General features: G+C 36.3%; 1 protein-coding gene across 2 annotated transcripts in view; it reads right to left on the bottom strand.

Moving 5' to 3' along the window:
* Nucleotides 1-647: 647 nt before the first annotated feature.
* The window catches only part of ube3d (ubiquitin protein ligase E3D), an 85,674-nt gene continuing 65,838 nt past the window's right edge, over nt 648-20,483 (bottom strand). Inside the window, exon 9 of one of the 2 annotated variants that reach the window (XM_031902405.1) lies at nt 648-2,612. In XM_031902405.1, the coding sequence (XP_031758265.1) occupies nt 2,600-2,612 (13 nt within the window). In that variant the 3' untranslated portion in view covers nt 648-2,599. The remainder of the gene's footprint in view (nt 2,613-20,483) is intronic. The other variant, XM_002938455.5, reaches the window with a different exon arrangement.

Raw genomic sequence — 20,483 nt, 5'->3', positions numbered from 1 at the left:
AAACACATGAGGAGACCAAGGTGACACTGTAAGCAAAATTCACAAATCCCACATTTTTTAAAAAAATTTGTAAAGTTGCTTTTTATAGTAATCAGAGTTAAATATATATATATATATATATATATATATATATATATATATATATATATATATAATATATATATATATATATATAATATAAATAATAATATATAATAATATATATATATATTCGTCCTGCACTGTCAGACACAATTGCACCCTACAGATTCATCAGGAAAAGATGTGCTGGTTTCACGAATCAATGTTTGCCCTTTGCATATTTCACAGTGTTTGTTGTACAATCAGTGACGTGAGTTCACACTTGGCTGCCTCAAACTGTGTGGCCCATTTTATATTGCGCTTCATGCTTGATTCATGGCTTCATTACTATCATTATAAGTGGTGAACATTTCTATAACGCATTTTCTATATTAATTCACATGCAACATGTCACAAATGATGGATATGGCATGAATTTAACCATATGCATTTGTACAAGGGGGGCACACTGCATGTACGCTATCATTTATGGACGGCATTATTCAGAGAAAATTGCTTTTGAATACAATTCATTTACAAAGAAATATAAACCTCTCACATTTAATTAACATCCATAGAAGACAAAATTAAGCAAATTGGTGCAAATTTTTTAATAAGATACATTTTGTACATGCAGTGAAATTCATACATATAATACATCCTCTGGTTTGACTTTCAGAAATTATCCCTGCACAGTAATCAGATATTTTATAGCAATATTGGTGTTATAGGAAATATAATCTAAGTTACCTTGTGTGCCGATAGTTAACCTGCACAATGTACAATGTAGGGTGCAATGTGGGAGCACATTCTCTTAGAATTGTACATAGTTGGTGATCTTAAATATATTACAAACAATCCTAAATGTATTTAAAGGAATGGTATTATTAGTTGCTCACAGATTTGCTTTAAGAAAAGTGCTATGGGTGAGAGTGAGGAATCTTTGTCTGTGCTGATTATGTGGTCACATGCTCTTTGAACCCCCACTTTATAATTTAAAAATACATAGTGCTGAGCACAGGGGTGGATTAACCTGCACATAAAACATGACAATTATCTATACAAGTTAATGAGAAGTGTATTTTCCATATTCAAAATTATTTGTTAAATCCCATTTTTCACTAATTTGATTTGTTGTTAGAGCTTGTGTTTTTATCAGCATTCTAAAGGATTTTTTTTTTAAACTACATTTTCTTCACTGTGCCTTTTCAAAGAATGCACTTCATCTCATTTGTTGTTAGAGAGGATTCCTATGTTAAAGCTGAAGTGGGCCGTACAGTGGGCACTCATCAACTCTTTATGGATTGAGCAGAGTACTAACCCATGTACAGGGTTGAAACAATGCACCCCTTTAAAACCATATCAGGCAGGGGCATAGCTGAATCAAGTCATATTGATTGCAAAGACTGGAAAGTTGAGTTATAAAAATGACTTCATCCACAGCCTGAATATCTAGTCTTCCCATAAAACAAAAACGGTGGTGCTGTGTTAGCCAGTAGCAAAATTAATGAATAAAAAACAAAAATACAAAAGTGTTGTAGAAATGGTACCTATATTGGCTAACAATAGAAATACATTGCAAGCTTTGGAGCTCTAAGGGCCTTCATCAGGCAAAATACAAATGAAGCTGGAATGGCACAACATGTATACTGTTAGATCAGAGCAATAAATTATTAAGTTACAGACAGACAGAGAAAATACAGTTTTGTAGAAATGCCTATATTTAGCAAATATTATGCTCATGAAGACTGCTCTCTAATATAACTGATCTCTGCTAATCTATAATTAAAAAAAATAAAAAGCCAGATTTCTACCAACATTTTCACAAAACCCCATATATTCTTAATGGAAAAGAATTCAAAAGGAATGGAACATATTAAACATGTGTGCAAATTGCTACAGTCTCTTGCTTTTCCAAACAGGGAACATATTTTATTTATTTTTAATCTGAAAAAAAATTGAACAAGAGTAAAGAGAATAAGTGTAACATTAGCTAAACGTATCTCATATTTAATTCTGCCAACAGCTGCTATCTAAATAATTGATAAAATATCAATGTCTTAAATCAAATATCAACCTATATTGAATCAAATTGCTGCTCATATACCATAGACTTTAGAGACTGGAAAGAGTACAAACACTGGAACTTAGCTCTCAATAGAGAACAACATATATTTTATTAAAAATAAAACAGTTTTTGTTCTTGTTTACTTTTTTTTTTTTTTCATAAACTATCAAGTTACCTTCTTATTTTAGTAGGCTGCTATATTGCCAGATCATGGTCCCATGACATGACATTTTGCTTTGCAGCTGACAAGAGTGGAAATCATGAATGATACTATAGATATCAGGTTTTCTATAGTAGCTAAATATGAACTGTCAAACATTTACAAATACAAACAAGTCAACATGACTGATTCCACACAGAGACTAACCCCTATCCCTTTAGTACATGTAGCAATCTCATTTATTGTCTCTTGCTGGGAAACTTCACTGCTGCCATGTGTAGCATGAGTTGTTTAGGTAAATCGTCACATCTTCAAATAAGCAACCTAAAATAGAGAAGTAGTATTAGTAAGATTTAAATTAAAAAAAAAGTTTATTTTACAATATTCAGTATAAATAATATTCACAAGATTTCCTTTGGCTTTGATAGACACAGAGAATTTATAGGTTTGTAAAGAGTAAATATAACCCATTAAACTGCCCCTCTTAAATGTAAAACCCTGCCTTCATACATTAAATCTTCTTTTCCCTTTAGAATTTAGTCAGCTGTCAAGATTAAGTCTCCCAAACACTTTCTAAAGAATAACAATTACATATAGTACGTTGGAAACTGTATCCCTTCAAATATAGGACACCTTTGCTGCCTTTGACTGCTGTAGTTTCTTATTATAACCAAATCCACCATCTACAGGTTTTTTTCCATCTGTAGACCCACAGACTGTTTGTGGTCCGTCAAAGATTTTTCTACAGCTTTCAGCAGCCTACACATGGGCTTCACAGACAAACAATATTAATACAATCTAACCCTTAAACATGTAGTTCATAATATACTTGTCCCACCCCACTAAAATTGCAACTGATGTAAAATATTCCTAGATGCTTTTCAAATAAGGATTCAATTAAAACACACATTCAGATAAATGGTGGCACAATTAAAAAAAGGGGGCACTTTCTGTACAGTACTGTAATCGTGTAGATGCATGTAGGTCAGTGATTGCTGGCAAATACTACATGTTAGTGTGCACAGTGCTACAAACAATACTGGTATCTATTTTGTTAGTTATAGTGCTGCTAATAAAAATGCCCTTCTTTAAGGGCGCTGTCAGTGGGAAGTCTCCTCTCCCGCAGGTTATGAAGCACCCAACAATATCTGCCTGTTTACATTAGTTGTAATCCTAGGTTCTCACTTAAAAATGCCTCCTTTCACATTTTTGGTAGATTACCCAGAATCACCGAATGTAATTAGTTTTACATGCAGTGATTCCGGGAGCGTCATCATAAAATATGATAAACAACATAAAATACACAATACAAAACAAGTCATGTCATACACTGACATAAAACAACTCTTGATTTCAATTGATGTTAACATGAGCTGTTCTGTGGAAGGTTGTTTTTGGATATAAGGGAATATGTTTTATAATTGTGCATATAATGTTATTTTAAATCTTTCTCAACAGGAGCACTGTAGACCTAAGGAAAAGTAGAATTTTCTTTTTTCAAGCAGCGTAGCAGAAATATGCTTTGTTTATTCCTTTTTTTCTGCCTGGAGAACAACATTTTTATATTAAATCTTGAGCACTGAAAAAAACTGAGCAAGCAAAAATGTCTGAAATTATTGTACTGAAGGTAAAATAATAAAGGGAAAATATCCAGTCCTACAGTATATTACTTTTCTTGAAGTGTGACAGTAAAATTCTTATTATTTTTCCAAATTCATAAACCCATCCATATTAACAAAAATGAGAAATAGCATTTTGCTACATTTGGAGCTAAGTTATTTGCAAGACAGTAGATGCAATCACCCACAAGGTACAGCAGTGTGATAAAATACAGGAAAGCACAGCTAATATACATGATGTACTGTGTGTGTTACCAACGAATGTGCAGTTTGTGTAACTATGGAGTTGATGTTTATCTCTGAGAAGGTATTTTAGCCCTTTATTTTGGCCATGAAATGAATAACATGAACTCATATTGGATGAACATTTTTAAGCTAGATAAAACAATGCTAGGTAAGAGAGGAAGAATACCTAAGAATTGAACAGTCTGCCGTCCATGTTTCCTTGCACTATTCCCCAGTAAAAGCTATTACTAAATGATTGCTTACTTGCTAATATTCTAAAACTGTTTCACTACCAACATGTATCACAAAAAATCTTCATATATATTTCAATAACAGATTAGTAAGAACATGTGTTTTGGTTTCAGGTTTATCCTTCTATTTGGGTATGTGCTTAATATCTGTGGATTGTTCCAATAACTGCATTTTAAAGCTGATATCTGTTGTTTAAATTCATTTTAACATTTTCTTTGCTGGTGTGTGATAAAACATAAAATATTCATTTTATAACAATAAAATTGCATTAAAACCAATTTTATTTTCAGTAATATTTGATTCCCATAAATTCTTTCACACAAATGTTCTCTCTGTCATTTTAGATCATTTTAAGGTTCCTATTACCATTTTACTAAAATTGCTTTCCTGTAATTAGGCTCTGATATTTTTAGACAACTTATTCACATAAGCCTTAATGTTATGTCTCGTGATAATAAAGAAAGAATGAAAGTTAATTAAAAAGCTAGAAAAATACATTCAAATAAAACCTGAGAATATTGCTTGAATATACCTCTTTTTGTGCAATTCTCAGAGAAAGGTAAAGTCAGTGTATGTGTACAAGGGAAGTTTCGAAATCTGGGGTTCTAGTGTAAAATAATCTGCTAGGGACAACACCCTCAAATATGTTTTAGGTATTCAGTCTGCCTGGGTCAATGGGTTCAGATAGTTATGGCCTTTTCTACATTTGTTTTGCCTGACCACAATCCTCAAGAAATGATAAATCAGCCTCTATATGTCCAGACACTTAACAAATACAAAACATAGCAATTACCAAAACTATGTGCAACCATAACACAATATACATATGTCCAAAATATAAATATATAAAACACAGTATATGTAAAATATATCTAGCATGCTGCTATTTAGTGTAATTAACATATACCCCCTTTTTTTTTCCAAAAAAGGCTTTCACAAGTAAAGATAGGGAGAGGTACACCACCCCATGAAACACTGTGCAGGCAAATATTGCAATTTAGGAATAACATTCCTCAACATAAAATTTTCAAAGAATTTGGTGATGTCACCATCTACAGTACATATGATTAAAACATAATATTGATAATATTGATATTCTGGCTCTTGAGTGGAGTTGCACTAAAAATAGAAACAATTCTCCAGTTAAATTCACTGCATGGAGTCAGGAATACGTGTAAAAACCATTGTGTGTAAAAACAGTTCATCTTTGCATCCACAAGTTAAAACTTTACATTGCAAAGAAAAAAACATATTTGATCCAGAAACACAGCTGCCTTCTCTGGGCCCAAACTCATTTAAGATGGGCTGAGGCAAAGTGGAAAACTGCCCTGTGGTCTTGCAAATACAAATGTCAAGTTATTTATGGAATATTATGAAGGCCGCATGCTCTAGGCTAAGGAAGCGAATGACCATCCAGATTGTTATTGCACAGTTCAAAGTAGCCGTGATGGTATGGGGTACATTAGTGCATTGGTATCTTGTTAACATGCTAGGCGCTGCCGCCTGAGGTAAGTTTTTCAACCAGACTCAAGGGAGAAATACCTCTTATCTAGAAAACCTTAGGCCAAAAGCATACTGGATAACAGATCCCATACCTGGGCCATTTAAAATCAACACACACTAATTACAAAGACCATGAAAAACTAGAGGTGAAATGTTAATGTTAAATTCTTGCCTAACATTCTCTTATATTTCCAAACAGCCATAGGCGGAGGGTGACTTTTTTGTTTGGGGAGGCTAAAGATGGGCCATACAGAGACTGACCTACAGCTAATTTGACACTTAGTGGATTTGCTGCTGGTGTAAAAAATTAACCTCCCAGCTACTTCTTGCCGTTCCCACTGACTCCCAGGGATACTGTGCAAAAGTGTGGGTGGGAGGGCTTTTTTACCCTAAAATGCTTAGGATGTAAAAGTATTCATACAGGCACTTCTGTGAGGGGTTCTCCATCCATTTTTGTTTGGGATCAGTTAGCTTAAAGGGGTAGGTCACCTTTAAATTCCCTTTTAATATAAGGTAGACATTGATATTTTGAGACAATTTGCAATTGGTCCTCTTTTCTTTTTAATGGTTTTTCAGTTATTTAGCTTTTTGTCCAGCAGCTTTCCATTTGGTATTTCAGCAGCTATCTGGTTGCTAGGGTCTTATTTATCCTAGCAACCAGGTAGTGGTTTAAACAAGAGATGTGAATATGAATAGTTAAGGGGCCTGCATGGAAAATAAGTAATAGAAAATTACAATAATAATGAAATTGTAGCCTCGCAGAGCAATACTTTTTGGTTTTCTGGGGTCAGTGACCCCGATTTGAAAGCTGGAAAGAAAAGAAAGGCAAATTATTCAAGAACTATAAAAAAATTAATTAGGAAGACCAGTTGCAAAGTTGCTAGGAATAGGCAATTCTATAACATACTAAACGTTAACTTAAATGTGAACCTCCCCTTTAGATGTGTTTAAGTTAGTTTTATAGAGAGAGAGGCAGTGGGTACTGACATCCCAGGCACATTATATACAGTGAGACACAGTCTGTATATACAAAACCAGCACATTATATACAGTGAGAGGCAGTGGGTACAGATGGCAGATATTCAGACTGGCACCAATACACAACATTGGCCTCACTGTAACTAACTAGAAATGAACAAACAATGACAAAAGTAAAAAACAAAATAGTAAGTGCAAAAAACAACAAATATATAAAAGCACAATGAGCTTTTTCAGGGGAAAGAGTTAACTTACCATCCATCTGTCAGGGTAGGGGATAGGGATATTATAAATGTCAGGTCAGGCAAAAAAACTATTTCATTTCAAATAGTGATTCAGCCTGTAGAACTGTATAGTACCTGTGTGTAGTGCCTGTGTATAGTACCTGTGTATATTGCCTGTGTATAGTGCCTGTGGGTGTGGGATGAAATCTGCAGCAAAAGTTGAGAGTTGGTTCTCAGGTTAAGTTACAGCTGCAGATTCTTCTTTTCAGTCTTCATTTCTGCACTGCCTTCAGTTTGCAAAATCTCCTGATCCCTGTGTGCATCTGTGCTTTGATTGGTCAATTTTACGGTCTGTCAAGAAAGCTGTGCTCCGATTGGAAAATCCACAAGAAGAAAGATCCAGTCGGAACACAGCAGAACCGGAAGCTTGCAGGAACAGAAGAGTTGCAGGACAGTGCAGAAACGGAGTGAGGTTTTTTTTTGTTTTGTTTTTTTAAGGTGCCAAGCAGGTTTGGGGAGGCTTAGCCTCCCCTAGCCTTATTGAAAATCCACCTATGCACACAGCACTGCAAATAAGCTGCATGGTCTGCTTTTTTCCTTACCCAGTCAGGACTGTAAGGTCCCAGGAGCACAGACCTGACCTTGTCTTAGTTCCCTTTCTTGTTATTTTCCTGCTTATATACTTTACAATGCCTGAAAATTGTTGACTTTTTTTTATTAAAATTTAAATAATTACAAATTGCCACAAAATGGCACCGTTATCCATCACAACCAGCCAGTCATTATTCAAGACCGCTATTATCAATAAAAAACATGACAAGGGGATGATGACAGCATGTTCCATTTGTTAAGTAAATATTTCCCAGTAAGTATAAATACTGTGCAGGACAAAAATGCACAGCTAATAATGCAAACTAATAAAACTGATTTTTATGAGACCCAAAAGGAGATGGGATTGTCCTGAAATGCCTGCTTAATGAATTAGCCTTTAATCTGGAAATCCTGCTGAACCAGGTTAAAGAAATTCAGCCATAAACAAATTAAGTTATTAGTCATTTTTTGTGCTTATTTCATCTCCTGATTATAATCATCATGTCACAATTTCAATGCTATGTGTATACTGATGAGTATTTGTCCTGTATGTGCTATCTCATTGTACTCTCTAACATCTACCCAGTATGATTAGTTTATAATAAAGCATCATACCAGTTATCAATAAGTGTGAGCTTATCTTTACTGATGGAACTACCAGAGGGTAGGGTGAGCAACTGCACCATGGCTTTCCATTCCTCATGCTGCCATTATAGCAGCTGTGGTACCCAGAGATGAGCCATTTGGTAAGCAGAATGAGGGAATGTACAAGGGGGCCCTGATACTAATTTTGCACCAGGGCCTGTAGGGTATTAAGTACATTACTGTTTTTCATTCCTAAATGGATGTTATATATTAAGCAGATAATACTTTAAAGGAGACATATCATCAAAAATTAAGAATGTACCAGTGAATTATACTCCTCTAAATATAGAAGGATTGTGTTTAAAAAAAGTTGTGTTTCGGACTGATTTATTGCTAAATTCCATCAAAACCCCACTAGTCCCGCCCATCTGTTCCACTTCCTGCTGGCTGAATTCTCTGGATGTGCAGGGGAGCCGGCAGCTCTCAGTACAGGCACTGTAGGATAGGAACCAGTCAGCAGCTAGGCTGGCCTGATAGGGAACTGAAGTCTGTCTGTGCTTGTGTGAGTGCAGGGCTGCGATTGGCTATCCCCCTCCTACTGTACTTCTGGCAGGGACTGTTAGGACACGCCCACCCTTTATTTTAAACACGGACAGAGACCTGATAGGATCTATAGGGAGCTCCAATAAAGGGGCCATTTTTACAGATAGGATTAATGTTTAGCCCAAAGGGTTTTTTTTATTTATCCAATATGTTGCCTTTAACTTAAAGCAGAATATTTAAATATTGCACATTTTGTTTATTTGTTTTACTCTCTTGGTGTTGTATCTGATTATTTTATATTAAAGGGTACCTGGAAATAATTCCAGATTGTTTTCTATTGTGTTTGTCAAGCAAAATAAACTTCATTTACACCATATAAATTATTTTAATCTTATTTTCTTCAGTCTTGGAATTCACAATTGCAACAAGCAGGCAGGCACCATTTTGTGGACAGTGTTATTAAGGCAAATTTTGCATTCTGCTAAAATCTTGTTTCTGTGCCAGTATGGGGGGACCTGATACCCATATCCATGCACTGGTTACATAATTACATGGTGAGGAAAGAGGGGGAATGTGAAAAGTGCAGCAACATCTAAGAAGTTCTGAACTGAAACTCTCTGCCCCACCTCTATGCCTAAGGGGTGGCCTATAGAGGCGGGGCAGGCAATATATGATTTACATCTGGGATTTTTAAATGCTTTTATAATGGGTTTGGATGAGTTAATAAAAAAATGAGTTTGGGTTTCCTTTTTAATTTGAAATGGGCTTTTAATATACAGTTGTTTATGCCTGGGTGACAGGTCCACTTTAAAGTTTTCATATGTTTTGACTCTCTTCTGCACTAAACTTTCAGCACACCTATGTTTTATAGCCACAAATAAAAAATAAAGTACTTTAATACAGGTTCATTTTAATGTCTACCGTGTTTACAAACAAGCAATTTGCCTGGTCTGTTAGTTTAAAGGAGAAGTAAAACTCAGAGTTATGACCAAAATACTACATTTTAACAGCCATGTTTTCTGCAATCAGCTCCCTGTCCCACTATTGTCACCTCAGGTCCTTGCACTAGAATATAAACATTGTATACAAATTAGGGAATGCAGGCGGGTGCAAAGGCCCTTACCTACTACCCTATAGAATGTATTACGAACAATGCTGCCTTGTGCTGTGCTCTGCACCTTGCACAAAATTTTCTAATTTGGTGTTAGGTGCAGAGTGTAGGTATGGCCCAGATGTAAGTGCTTTCTGAGTAAGCAGAGGGACCACAATTTACCCCTTAACTGCTCTAGTACTTCTGGGGCATACATTAATGACCCCCTCTCCAGAATAAGCCCAAAGTCACCAAAGCCCCTTAGCAGTGAAGGAATTGTACAGGGCTGCAAAATATACCAACACTTTATAAATGTGTGTTACTGATATTAATGATGAGAATGGCGTGATAAGTGGGTATAATTAGTGCCTATGTGACTGTTATCATTCTGTAATGATGTGAGGCAGTTTGCTGAGATTTCACCTCAATATAAGCATTACTGCCCATGGCAGAATTCTATACCCAACCATGTTTTTTTTTTGCATCTTTTCCTTTTATCGACAATGGCTGGTTCAGCACTAAGCGAAACAAATTTATTAACATACAAGTAAATTTTGCAGATGCAAACATTTTATCTTTTGCATTCTTCAAAGTCATGCATAATACATTTAGAAGGTAACAAGAAATAACGGTATTTCTATCATGGTATTTCTGTCATGTTCACGTTGCCTTTGCTGTAGCCAGCACTATACAGTTGTTCATATGGGAGCAGAAAATATCTACAAATTTGCCTTTCAAAGACAAAGAGCAGGAAATGATGCTGAAAGCCAGGGGATTGGATGAGAACACAATGCTGAAGCCAAAGACAGGAAGATAAATTACAGTGGATTTGGGTGATCCATGACATAGGCATGGGAAGTGGCCATTATGATTGTAGCTCTTTGATGTGTGCAACAGAAAAGTGCTATGTTAAAAACCATTATCTTAATAAAAGGAGTTAATGATATCTACCAGGCTGGTATTTCTTGGCTTCAAGGAACAAACAGGGAACAAATAATAATATAACTGACTAAAAGAGTGGCTTGCATACTTAGCATCACCTCTGCTGCTAATTTCAATTATTTTATTATTATCCTTTATTTATATAGCACCAACATATTTCGCAACACTTTACAAAAATTATGCATCATACACATCAGTTCCTAAGGACGCTATCACATTCACACACACCAGTTTTTATCAGGAGCCAATTGACCTGCCTGTATGTTTTTGGAGAGTGGTTGGAAATGGTAGCACTTTACAGTGTATTTATCACTATAATTACAGTTTTAAACTGAACACTTTAAGGCTAATGTCCCATGCAGAGCTATGTCGCCCACGATAGATCTCTGCTACCGTGGGCGACTAATCTCTCCTAAATGCCTTTCAACTGGCAACAAAGGGAATCGCCAGTGGAAAGGCCTACGCATTGCTTCAGCTTTCCAAAGTCCCACAGACAACTTCAGAAAACTGAAGCAATGCATAAGCCTTTCCAGCAGCAAATCCTTTTGTTGCCAGTGGAGAGGCATTTAGTAGAGATTAGTTGCGTATGGTAGCAAAGATCTATCGAGGGCGACTAATCTCTGTGTGGGACATTAGCCTTAGTGCGGTGTCCCACATCATGTCAGAACTTTGTCATAACACAGTGTAAAAATGCCACATGTGGTCTGTTTGGTTCACTTGATAAAGGGGCCTACCTCCAAAACTTGTGTCTGATAATATGCGATAAACTTTAGAAATTTGTCCAGTTGACCACCTGTATGATTCCCTTGGAAATTAGAGGTGATGACCCCTCTGTGAATCAGATACAACCTACAGAGAGACCTTAGAATTTCTCTTGTCCTAAATGAGACGCCCATATGGTCACTCAAAAAAATAAAACTTTTTTGGTCTCCATTTCAATGCTGTAAGAAACATAAAAATGAGCTTTTGTTGTAGGGCTAATACATTTATTGTTGATTGCACTCACAGGTATGGAAGGGTTATTAAACCAATGAGTAGTAGCAAATTGCATTGCTTGCTCAGATATCACTTCACTTTGTTTTTTTCTCCACAGTTACTTAGAAAGGGTGCTCTAGGTGTAGATATTGTCTTGACTAGTAGAATGTAGCTTAAAGTAAATGCTGGATCACCAAAATAAAATGTCAGTGAGTACAAAATAGACAGAAAAGAGAATAGGTAAGTAAGAGGATAAAAATATCCCTGCAATAACCTGGGGCGCAAGTAGAAGTACAGCTTTGTAATATTATATTTAAATGAAACTATTGAGCACCGAATAGGAAACTGGAACATGCTAATATGACATAAATAATATGACAAACTACATGACTGCCATATATATATATATATATATATATATATTTCTCTCTGGTTATTATTATTCTAAATACTAACTGTAAGATTTAAAAGCTTAATGTTGCTCTTAGAATAAGATGTAATTTACAAACAGAATATCAGTGGGGAGGTTACAATAAACAGACTAGAGCATGAAAAGAGGGTTTCAGAATACCAGAGGACTAAGGGAATTTATAAAAATAAAGTCATAAAATACACAGAAAATACACTGCATATTTAGACCGTATAGTACATGGGGATCAAAAGAGCACCAGAGCAGAAATGATCTCTTAAAAATTGAAGCTCAGTGTAGCAGATCAACTAGTTTAACACCAGGCACAAACTTTGTGTTTCATTATGTAGGATACGCTAGGAATAATTGTGAAGTTAAAACCGAAGGCTTAGTTTGACATTTTTATCAATGAGTACATTCACTATTTCAAAAAGAACAAGTTATGATGGAAATATTTATAAAAAAATATATACATAGCTATGGCAACAGGGAAATTATACAAAACCCAACCCACCCACATGACCAACGCACATGTTCATCAGCAAGTACAGTAAGCAAAGTGGAATTTTGAACTCAATCAGCAAGTTTTTTTCCCACGCATTTCCCAAGAATTCTGGCGTCATTGTTGTCAAAAGTGGGCGATACTCTTGACACAAATTGTGTCCCATTCTGCAAAAATAAAGCAACTGCAGGTGTACTTCATTGCAAATTGGCCACAGCTGCCCCAAATACATCCATGGCATCAATTCGAGTGTTCAGTGTACAAGTGAATGTGTGCCCTATTACATGTGCAACTCAACATTGGTGACTGACGCATGATACTGAGGATACCCTGGAACTACCACCTCATCCAGGGATGTCAGTAGCTTCAGGGTTCCCCTGCGTCAATAGGTGCAGCAGCTCATTTGGAAGGAAGGTAGAAATTACTGAGCAGCACCGAGCACAGAAGCACAAGGAGCACATTTTGACATAAGTACCTTTAATGAAAGTGGGTTTGCACCCAATAACTGACTGAAGGGAAAGTGACTGCCCTTGTGGATATACAGTGGTGTGAAAAACTATTTGCCCCCTTCCTGATTTCTTATTCTTTTGCATGTTTGTCACACAAAATGTTTCTGATCATCAAACACATTTAACTATTAGTCAAAGATAACACAAGTAAACACAAAATGCAGTTTTTAAATGAGGGTTTTTATTATTTAGGGAGAAAAAAAATCCAAACCTACATGGCCCTGTGTGAAAAAGTAATTGCCCCCTGAACCTAATAACTGGTTGGGCCACCCTTAGCAGCAATAACTGCAATCAAGCGTTTGCGATAACTTGCAACGAGTCTTTTACAGCGCTCTGGAGGAATTTTGGCCCACTCATCTTTGCAGAATTGTTGTAATTCAGCTTTATTTGAGGGTTTTCTAGCATGAACCGCCTTTTTAAGGTCATGCCACAACATCTCAATAGGATTCAGGTCAGGACTTTGACTAGGCCACTCCAAAGTCTTCATTTTGTTTTTCTTCAGCCATTCAGAGGTGGATTTGCTGGTGTGTTTTGGGTCATTGTCCTGCTGCAGCACCCAAGATCGCTTCAGCTTGAGTTGACGAACAGATGGCCGGACATTCTCCTTCAGGATTTTTTGGTAGACAGTAGAATTCATGGTTCCATCTATCACAGCAAGCCTTCCAGGTCCTGAAGCAGCAAAACAACCCCAGACCATCACACTACCACCACCATATTTTACTGTTGGTATGATGTTCTTTTTCTGAAATGCTGTGTTACTTTTACGCCAGATGTAACAGGACACGCACCTTCCAAAAAGTTCAACTTTTGTCTCGTCGGTCCACAAGGTATTTTCTCAAAAGTCTTGGCAATCATTGAGATGTTTTTTAGCAAAATTGAGACGAGCCATAATGTTCTTTTTGCTTAAAAGTGGTTTGAGCCGTTTTTGCCCAGTCTCTTTCTTATGGTGGAGTCGTGAACACTGACCTTAATTGAGGCAAGTGAGGCCTGCAGTTCTTTAGATGTTGTCCTGGGGTCTTTTGTGGCCTCTCGGATGAGTTGTCTCTGCCCTCTTGGGGTAATTTTGGTCGGCCGGCCACTCCTGGGAAGGTTCACCACTGTTCCATGTTTTTGCCATTTGTGGATAATGGCTCTCACTGTGGTTCGCTGGAGTCCCAAAGCTTTAGAAATGGCTTTATAACCTTTACCAGACTGATAGATCCCAATTACTTTTGTTCTCATTTGTTCCTGAATTTCTTTGGATCTTGGCATGATGTCTAGCTTTTGAGGTGCTTTTGGGCTACTTCTCTGTGTCAGGTAGCTCCTATTTAAGTGATTTCTTGATTGAAACAGGTGTGGCAGTAATCAGGCCTGGGGGTGACTACAGAAATTGATATTGAAATTGAAAATTGAAATTGATAAACCACAGTTAAGTTATTTTTTAACAAGGGGGGCAATCACTTTTTCACACAGGGCCATGTAGATTTGGAGTTTTTTTTCTCCCTTAATAACGTAAACCTTCATTTTAAAACTGCATTTTGTGTTCAATTATGTTATCTTTGACTAATAGTTAACGGTTTTTGATGAGCAGAAACATTTAATTGCGACAAACATGCAAAAGAATAAGAAATCAGGAAGGGGGCAAATAGTTTTTCACACCACTGTACATGAGCCCTATTATCTCAACACCATCAAGCAAGTCATAAAACAATATTAATGCTAAAAACCTAGTTTAGCCAAACAAAATATATCTGAATTCATTGTTTATAATAAAATTAATAAGAAAGAGAAAGAGTGAGTAATTCCTCCATTTAGCCAAGAATGACCCTGCAATTTTAATAAATAATTTCACTGATTTTAAATTATTTGTAATGTAATTACAGATGAAAAGAGCATTTGCCTCCTACCTGCTCTGATTGTCTGATACTTAAAATAATATAACAGGTGTCAGGTCTCTTCCAGTTCTTTTAATCAGCTGGCTTGTATCATTAGAGGTCATTTACGTCCACAGATGCAGTCAGTAGGTGGCAAAAGCTCTACAACTCCCATGAATGAATAGGTGCAGCAATGCCCGATTTAGATAGGAAGGCAAGAAAGACTGAATGGGGGCTGAGAGCAACTATAAGGAAGTGTAAGGAGTGGATTTTGATGCAAAAGTACAACTGACTGTGGGGAAAAGTGCAAGTTAACTACTGCGCTTGCGGACATAAGTGAGCCCTATTATTTTTTTGAGTTAGAGCCAGTAGTGGAGAGAATGTAAACAGCCAGGCAGATACTCATTTTAGCTGCATGTACATCTACAATATACTTTTTATTTGTAAATATACATGCAATATATTTATATTTAGATCCCAAGGAAAATGTTACCAAAGTGTTAAATTCCGAAATGTGTGTATTCTTTGCGCAAAGTATAATTTTTTCATGGAACTTTTCGCTTACATTCCGAAATGTTCTGTAAGTTGAAAAAAAGTTAGAAAAAATACAAAATTATCTCAAAATTAAGACCAATTAAAGAGTTGCTAAGAACAGGCCATTCTATAACATACTAAAAGTTAACCTGAAGGTGAACCACCCAGACACATTCTACAAACATTAAGCCATACACATGTACATTTTAATTAATTAAAATCTGAAAAATCTGTCATGTTCAGGGGTCATCAGTCACCTGGGGTAGATAGGCCATACTGCTGTTGCAGTTCAATGCACCTGCATTTGGGCATTCCCAAAGTTAAGCAGAAATGACCGTGGAACACATTACATACTGCTGCTGGACCCACTCTGAGGAGCTCATTTACAAACATTCAGTTCTCAAGTAATTAAAAAACTTTGCAATACTTTTGTTTTCTACAAGGGAAAGGTTTCCTGATACAGTCAATTACATCACCTCCTCTGATGAAGCGCCACACGGCGCGAAACGCGTTAGGAGAGTGGGTAGCATGAGGCACTGGGATGCACCTATCCATTTTGGTATAGTATGATTTATATGTTAGTTTTTGTTGTATTTATTTGAGCCAATAAATGTTGTGGTTTTTATTCCATTGAAATTTCTGTTGTTTATTCATATGATACAGTCAATTAGACTGTATTTGCTTCATGGCTTTTTCATCTAATAGCATTCGCCTGAGGTGGTGTAAACCTCCACATTAACTGTGGCAAAATTCTAAAATTTTTCAGCATTCAACTGAGATATTGATTTGAAAACCTTTAAAAATATATTGCTATCTGAATTCTTTTTCTTATTATTCCCAATTATTTGGAACAGAATATATTTCCTGATGTTCTTTGGACTAAAAAACTATCACAAAAAATAGTAAATTGCAGGAAAAATCTAATTAATTTAATGTGACAACACAGGAAAAAGCTTAAATTGCAAAATCATTTTCCAAATGCTAGAATCAGAGGCTGATTTACTGTGTTCATTCAAGCTTTGCAATTTAAGTCATATAATTCATTAGCATACTGAAGTTAAGCCGCTATATTAATTTCTTTCATAAACAATACCATTTATTACACTTTCTTAACAAAACAAGTAACAAGTTACCATTATCAATAAATTACTGCATATTTGATTCATTGCATTAGTAATGACAATTTCATGTTTACAAACGCATTAGTAATTGCAGTATAAAATTACACGCCTTTCTTACATCCCTTTAAAAAGGTCTTTAGATACTTCCAGACCCTGAATGAGCCACAACTATAGAAACTGCTAAATCAAGCTGCTGTCATTCTTGTATCAACTTTCATTTGGAGAGATTCATAATCAAAGTTCATTATATAAGTCAGGCTCTTACAACATGTATAAAGTTATTTGGGTCCACCGTTCCCTTGCACAATTTCTGCTCCTGCTGGGCAATCATTTTTACAATCAGTGGCTCATAAATGGCCGCTTAGGAGGGCATTCCCATGATTTAAAATTTTCATTATTACTTACACACTCTTATGCCAGGCTGCACTATGCACTCATTATCTAGTTTTAGGACTTGCATGAAAAACAGATTATGTTTTAGGTCATATTTATACAGAAGTACTGAGAATTCAAAAGGGGTCACAAACATTTAAGCACCACTGTAACTGCCAAGCACAAACATTACTGTTACTTTCCCCCCTTACAGAACACACCTTATTTAACCACTGAAGACTTCCAGCAGTTCAAATATTATTACATATATAAATGCTTCCTTGACTGTCAGGAAAATGTTTAATGAAGTGACACATTTATCAAAAGCAGATAAATGAGTGATTTTGTCTCAAAGTGACTGCTTTGAGCAGTTGACCACTAATCTGTTCTATAAGGTGTTAGTGCATTAATAGGGATTAATGATTTGGAAAATATCTTTTGCATGCCTAAAGTTGATGGACAGCATCCCTCTGCAAACATTTTTACTTCTTGGTAAGAAATATTGCACAGTCATTAACCCTAGTGTTCGGCCATAATATCCATTTACGCAGCTGTATTACACTTATGTGCCAAGAAAAAGAGCTACCACAGAAAATTGTGGCTGGACTGCAAATTTATTCTAGGATCCCTGTATCCTTGATTGATTGCACAATATGGAAAATTGTAAACTGGCAATGGAGTGAAAAAGGCTATACTCATCCAAAAAGACATACATTGTTGAGTACACTTTCATTAAAAAGTATATTTCCTGTTTCACCCACTGGAGAGTACTATAACACAATTTACTATCTCCTCGTTATGCCTTAACAGCCCTATTTTCCCCAATGCTTTTAGGGCAAGGGCACATAAAAGGGTTGATTCACTAAAGGTCGATATTCCGAGCGCTAATTATAGCATGCGGTAAAAATTTTATCGCGTCTAATTTTTCGCGTCAACGCACGATTCACTAAAAGCATACTTGCGTTAATTTAGACGCGATGCTGCTTGCATTATTTAAGTCGCGAAGACTATTTTCATGCGGTATTTGACTGAATGCGCACTAATCAACGCATCGCGCACAAATAGTCGCCGCGTGCGAAAATAGGCAAGCCATATTAGCCATACACGGCATTACTTTCGTAAAACTACTTTTATGAAAATGACCATTTCCCTGCAAACTGGAGGCTGCATCACTCTAGGGCCAACACATACTTGAATAAATAACACTGCAAAGTCCATATTGTGTTGCCAAAAGCTCATTAACTGTACTTTTCTATAATTACCGCCTGTCTCAAGTAGGTGTTATTTTTCTCACAGACAAATGCGATATTTAGCGCGTGTTTATGAATCATGCGTTAGTATTATTTCTGCCTGCAAATTAACGCAAAGCGGTAAAATTAACGCATGGGATAGCACGAAATTTAACGCATGCGATATGCGACTTAATGCACGCAATAATACTGTAGCGAATTGACCTTTAGTGAATCAACCCTCAAGTGTTGGCTTTGCTGCTCTATGCCTGCGTTTTTTCTGCATGCTGAGAGAAGTGGATCCGCTTCCAACTGCGTGTAATTACATGGAGCGGAGATCCAATCTCTGCAATGCTCCATGTGCCCTTGCTCTTAAACATCTAGTTATAATCTGAAAATGTGTAAAGAACAAACCCCTACTCAGTTTTTAAGCTAAATAATTTAAAATGATATGGTGTGCAAAGCAGTGTATGTGATTGTCATACAGTATAAAACAGCAATGCCACCACTTTTCTTAAGGATATGCCAGTATTAAATGCTAGGAATTAATTCATCCTTTATGTCATATAACACAATAAACATAACTGTAACAAATCTGTGTTAACACTTCTTGCAAGCTGTTGTAAAAGTCATGTACAAGTACTCAAGGGATACTAACACATTCTAAGGTAAAATCCAGAGCATTATCAGAAAAAGGGAGAATATTTATCAAGAAGCTGAGTTTCTAAATTCAAGAAACTTTTAGAAATGAGCAACGTGTTACTATTATACAGTAATTAAACCTCTGAATATTAAAACACAAAGGCCATACTGAATCTGTGCTATTGGAATAAGGAAATGTCACAGTAGCACTTGAGTGTTATAATAATTTTGAGCACTGACAGAAACCATATACCCTTGTGCTTGCAGTCAATAATATATAGTATTGGCGATTTTGCTGGTAATAGGAGTTTACTAATATAACTAATAGACTTAGGTTATTTTAGTTTGCTGATGTCTGCAGCTTGGTGGTTTGTCGCTCAGGGATTCCTGCATTGTACTGAGTCCCAGCTCTTAGGCTTGTTAGTCTAATTCTTTCAGATACCTGACATAAGTGTTCCTATATCTCTAGGGTACATTTTCAGCAGTGTACAAGGTACAGAATTTTGCCACTCATTACTAGTATGCTCTAAAGAAACTGCTCAATAATATTTTCCCAGTATTACTCATATCAATTAGCAAACACATGTATTCCTTTGGGGTTATATTACCTGAATGTTGGACCCTCTTAAGTAGAATAACATTTAAGGGTAGAAAGTTACAGCAGAGCACACAATATGGAAAAGCTGTGAAACAAGCAGTAATTGGGTAACCCCTGGCCCACATTTCTAAACTGGGAATTGTTAAATAATGATGGTGTTTTAAACCTAAACAAGCTCAGTGGAATTTGGGGAGCTCTATAATGAGAGGTAGGCACTGCATTAGAGATGGTCAGACATGACAGTAAGGGCTCCAGGGAGTTGAAGTGAGACAGCAACTAGAAGTTTGCTGGTAGAGTAAGTTTAAATATCACTATGGTGCTATCTACAGATTGTTCTTTACTGTTATCCAAATGAAATTTAAATGCAACAGTTGCAGTAACACATGTAAGTTATATTAGACTATGCTTTTTGCCTTCAGTAGCACAGTTTTTGCTACACTTTTGCTTGAGAGAAGTTGCTTTTCCGACATGCTCTCCTATATTTAGAAATGCACAGATAAAACACAGGCAGAATTGAACCTTTCTAACTTGTGAGCCACAGTCAAATGTAAAAAGACTTGGAGAGCAACACAAGCATCATAAAAGTTCATGGAGGTGCTACATAAGGGCTAATATTGGCCATTAGGTAGCCTCTATGCACACTATCAGCTTACAGGAGGCTTTATTTAGTAGTAAATCTTGTTTTTATTCAACCAAAACTTGCCAACAAGTCAGGAATACACAAATAACTACCTGGTTTGGGGGCACTGAGGGCAACATCCAAGAGGTTGGGGAGCAACATGTTGCTCACTAGCCACTGGTTGGGGATCACTGTCTTAAGAAATACATTGCTCAAACTTCCTATAAAAAACACACAACACACATTTATCAACATTCTGATTTTAGTGGTTTTAGAAACC

The sequence above is a fragment of the Xenopus tropicalis genome, chromosome 5 (assembly GCF_000004195.4).
Source record: "Xenopus tropicalis strain Nigerian chromosome 5, UCB_Xtro_10.0, whole genome shotgun sequence".
NCBI classification, from domain to species: domain Eukaryota; kingdom Metazoa; phylum Chordata; class Amphibia; order Anura; family Pipidae; genus Xenopus; species Xenopus tropicalis.
This window is presented reverse-complemented; position numbering and strand designations above follow the sequence as displayed.